Here is a 4,308-nt window from a genome sequence, read left to right as displayed (position 1 = left end):
TGGCAATAGATTTCATAAAGAATTATTTAATATATTTATATATTTTTCCTAAAGTTTCTTTTTTAAATGCCCTTAAGAAATAAGAAGGTAAAAGGAACCTGTCAAAGTATGCAATTGAACATAGCTTAGCTTGCCAGTTTCTCTTGCCCTCTTCCCTACCTTAAGAGTTAGTTGGGCAAAGACAAGGACGCACACTCACGTATCAAGTTTCCTAAACATCAGCAACAAACACTCCCTCATTGTCATGACCACCTTAAGAGTGTTGAAAGGCTTCCTCTGCTTCCTATAAATAAATAACATCCTCCACCCTCGCCGTCCATCCATCAAACATATATATATATATATTTTAAAATTTTCCTATTCCGGTGTAAACAAAACTAAAGAAAACAAAACAAGAAGCAGAAGCAGCATGAAGGACGCTTCTTTCATCCAAAGCCTCTTTTCCATCTTCCTACTCTTCTCTGACACCGCCTCTGTGGCCGCTGATCCTAACTTGCTCCAAGATCTCTGCGTTGCCGATCTCAATAGCAGTATCGTCATATGATTACCTCTCTGTGTGTGTGTGCGTGTGTGTTCATATTCATGCATATTTAATTTATTTTAAATGGCTGTAATCTCGTTAAGACGACAATGCATCGTGGCTGTTTAACTAACTCTGCTCTTGTCTCTTGTCATGCATGCATGACTTTGTCATAGCTCTGAGGGTTAATGGGTTTGCATGCAAGCCGACAGCAACAGTGAGCGAAGCTGACTTCAGCTACGCAGGACTAGCAACAGCAGGGGACACCAACAGCACCGTGGTTGGGTCCAAGGCAAGCGCAGCCACAGTGGAGAAGATCCCAGGTCTCAACACGCTCGGAATCTCAATGGCCCGGGTGGACTACGCCCCCGGGGGTGTGAACCCACCCCACACTCACTCCCGAGCCACCGGGATTGCATTTGTCCTGGAGGGCACCTTGGAAGTAGGCTTCATCACCACGGCCAACAAGCTCATCTCCAAAACCATCTCTGCAGGTGAGGTCTTTGTCTTCCCTCGAGGTCTTGTCCACTTCCAGAGGAACACTGGCACCACACCAGCTGCGGCATTGGCGGCTTTCAACAGCCAGCTCCCTGGGACCCAGTCTCTGGCACTCACACTCTTCACAGCTTCTCCAGCGGTTCCGGAGGACGTGCTGGAGAAGGCCTTTCAGATTGGGTCCAATGAGGTGGACAAGATCAAGGACCGCCTCCACCCCAAATAACTATATAAGTCACCCCAGCCTCTTATCTCCCTCTCCCTGCTTTGTTATATTGTCGCTTCAAGATTCATCCATCTGCTACTCAATTTCACTTGATGCCTGATACATGCATGTTAATCACAAATCCACCACCACTCATTTCATTTTATACTTGATACATGTAAAATGTTCATCACAAGCAATATGTCATATGTCAGATACGTCTCAATTTTCTTACCAACCGCTCTAAAATCTACCTCATCCCCATAAAAGATTGACTGGACATATTACCATGGCATAGATGCAGACAAGCAAAAATACTCCCATATTGATTATTACAAAGAAAAAATTCCATCAAGCATGCAAAATATGTAGTGACAACGTTCACTATGAATCAGATGATTCTGCTCTAGTTCACACACAATGCAAACAGAAATATATTGAAAATTATAATTAACACTGGCTTCAAAATCAAGATAATCCAAATGTAATTGCACCTACTCTTGTACAGGATTCATTTTCCACCCCACCTGCGGATGCGCTTTTTAGGTGATAATTACCGTGTATTCTGAGAGCAACAGAGGGCAATAGAGGACAAGGCAACAGAGGGAAATAGAGGAAAAGGCAACAAAGGACATGGCACTTCTTAGCTAATAAATCAATACCTAGCTTAATGCTCAGATAGAAGTTCATACATAATTTCTTCTCTTTTACGACATTGATACAGGAAACTAATTACAACGCTTCAAGGCAGCTGACCGTCCAAGACTAAAAGAGATTCCTTCAGAAGTCTCTGTGCCTCTGCTCTCCTCCTGAAGCAGAAAAATATACCATGACCACACTCAAAATATCACCACATAGCCAAAAAGAAAATAAAAAAAATGCAGGAAAATTCGAAGCAACGGCCATGATTTGCTTACAGCGTTTACAGCCATGCATCAAACCATTTAATGCAGAAAATGAAAAGTTGATATCGGAATGATAAACTTTGCTATACGTAACTAAGGAGGAGCAATAATCTATGATCATAATTTGGCATCCTGGCACTCTGTTTGGGTTTACAAAAGAAGCACACCAATCTTTTGGTGCTTTAAGAAGCAATTATTTTGGGCATAGTTAAGACGAGTTCCTTTGGTCCAAAATTTTGCAATATAACTTGTTAAAAGTTAAAGCCTACTCATCAGATAGCACATTGCTCTCAAAATGTTCTGATTAAAATCCATCATAATCCACTATTTTTCAAGGGAAACTTGAATGATGAATGTACCTTTTTACGTCATCAACAGCCTCTTTTCGACGCTGAATTTGACGTTCAAGTATGTGAATAAGTGTCGCTCTAGCCTGAGTACAAAGAATATCAAAAGCATTTCAATAAAAGAAAAAAAAATTTAGGAATAGGAGGAAACTCAATAAAGATGAGAATGCTGTAAACCTGGTGAGGACGCAGGGAATTGAGGAGATGATGCAAGTTCTTAAAGATAAGAGATATGTCTTCCACTCTTCGAGCATATTGAGAAGGTCTTTCCACAAGGACATCAGCAAGCTCTAAGATGTGTAGTTGTAGCTCCCTATTAAGTGAGGTCAACTCCTTCTTGAAATCTACACAGGAACATTATATATACAAGGAACTTGTCACTATTACTACAAGAAACTGAACTTATGGCTGCACAGTGTACACTAATAAGTAATAATAATCATAAGCAGTTACCATTCGACAAAAGGAATAGCTAACCAAATAGATTGCGAAAATGGCAGGACAATGCAAGGCTCACTTAAATGCTCTATTTGGATATGTCATCTTTCCAGTTGATTTAAAGATACAAAGCAAAAGTTCAAGTCAGGGTGTAGGGATAGTTCTGAAATTGTACAGAAATCATCATCAATATCTCAAGATTAAAGCATGCCAAAATAATTATTACTTGTATATTCCTCAATTCCTCATTCCATAAATCACTGTGGTTTTCATTTCAACGACTATGAGGAAGAAACAACAAATTAATGAGACCCTCCAAAAAGTTGTTTTTTTTTTTTTTTTTGCATTAAGAGGTAAATAAATGACGAAGTGATAGGGAATGGGTACGCAACGCACCGATGATGGGACTCTTGGGGTAGAGCTGGCGAACCCCTTGATCCTCGAGGCTCGGCAGCACCAAATCAATCTGGTTTACCATTACCATATGCAGTTGAAGCGATCAAGAAGACAAAGACAAACGAAAACCCTAAGAATTTGAGGCATGTGTGATGTGTGTGAGAGAGAGAGAGAGATGCGTACGGTGAAGTGCTGGCCGAAAAGGGGGAAGCTCTCTTGGAGAGGTGGAGGAGGCTCCGGGGCGGACTTGGGATCGTCGATATAGTCTTTGTAGAGCCGGTAGTACGGCGGTGGCGGAGGGAACGACGCCGACGTCGCCGATGCCATCTTCTCTTCTCTTCAGGCGCCTTCCCTTGGACTTGGTGGACTTGGGATTACTCAGGGCCTTTTTTTATCTATCATATTCAAAAGGCCCACTAGTACGGCGTTGGCCCGTCGTTTACTTCTTTTTATTTATTTGTACGCCTACATTTATTGTCATGGGCCAAGCCCACCTGTGATCCATAATTCTGTTGGATCTTAATTTAATAGATACAACAAAGCCTACCCTACCAATAATGATCCAACTTCGACGATCGCTGCTCTCTGGTTCTCGGAAGGAGCTTCTTCATGGAAATAAAATCAATATAATGTTATATATATATAATATATTGGCACCTTACTTCCACCTTACTAAATAAATGCTGCTCTATAACGTTTAGTATCAATGAACAAACATGAGCCGAGGAGAAGCTTTGTCACTCATGTGCATGCAGACTTCCTTTTGTTTTATTGTGCTGCCTACGGGTTGGGTTGGGTTGGGTTGGGTTGGGTTGTTCATTTTATAACTAGTCAATTTTATCTCCACGTCATTTCATTAAATACTATCTCATGTCATGTGTATGTCATCATGAATTAGAGAAATGGTTTTTCATTTTCTTCAAAGGTTAGGCATTACAGTCTTTTAAATGGGCCACTCCACTAGCTAGCTGGTTAATTAGTATTTGCTAGATGTCAAATCTC

At 41.0% G+C, this 4,308-nt stretch overlaps 2 protein-coding genes across 3 annotated transcripts; one reads left to right on the top strand and one right to left on the bottom strand.

The window, feature by feature from the left end:
* The first annotated feature begins 313 nt into the window (after positions 1 to 313).
* On the top strand, positions 314 to 1,674 carry LOC120250207 (germin-like protein 5-1). 2 transcript variants are annotated; one of them, XM_039259000.1, is made up of 2 exons: positions 314 to 530; positions 697 to 1,674. In XM_039259000.1, exons 1-2 carry the CDS (start codon positions 410 to 412, stop codon positions 1,239 to 1,241), a joined length of 666 nt encoding a protein of 221 aa, XP_039114934.1. In that variant the 5' UTR covers positions 314 to 409; the 3' UTR covers positions 1,242 to 1,674. The 2 variants fall into 2 exon arrangements, with proteins under 2 accessions (XP_039114934.1, XP_039114935.1); XM_039259001.1 differs by having other exon boundaries at positions 388 to 562.
* Positions 1,675 to 1,837: 163 nt separating this feature from the next.
* Positions 1,838 to 3,661, bottom strand: LOC120250209 (mediator of RNA polymerase II transcription subunit 7a-like). Its single transcript, XM_039259002.1, has 5 exons — positions 3,490 to 3,661; positions 3,307 to 3,376; positions 2,650 to 2,816; positions 2,485 to 2,558; positions 1,838 to 2,029 (listed from the first exon to the last, which is right to left on the bottom strand). Exons 1-5 carry the CDS (start codon positions 3,631 to 3,633, stop codon positions 1,963 to 1,965), a joined length of 522 nt encoding a protein of 173 aa, XP_039114936.1. The 5' UTR covers positions 3,634 to 3,661; the 3' UTR covers positions 1,838 to 1,962.
* Positions 3,662 to 4,308: the final 647 nt, after the last annotated feature.

This window comes from Dioscorea cayenensis, chromosome 19, assembly GCF_009730915.1.
Source record: "Dioscorea cayenensis subsp. rotundata cultivar TDr96_F1 chromosome 19, TDr96_F1_v2_PseudoChromosome.rev07_lg8_w22 25.fasta, whole genome shotgun sequence".
NCBI classification, from domain to species: Eukaryota; Viridiplantae; Streptophyta; class Magnoliopsida; order Dioscoreales; family Dioscoreaceae; genus Dioscorea; species Dioscorea cayenensis.
The sequence above is the reverse complement of the archived record's forward strand: the minus strand, read 5'-3'. Positions and strand labels throughout refer to the sequence as shown.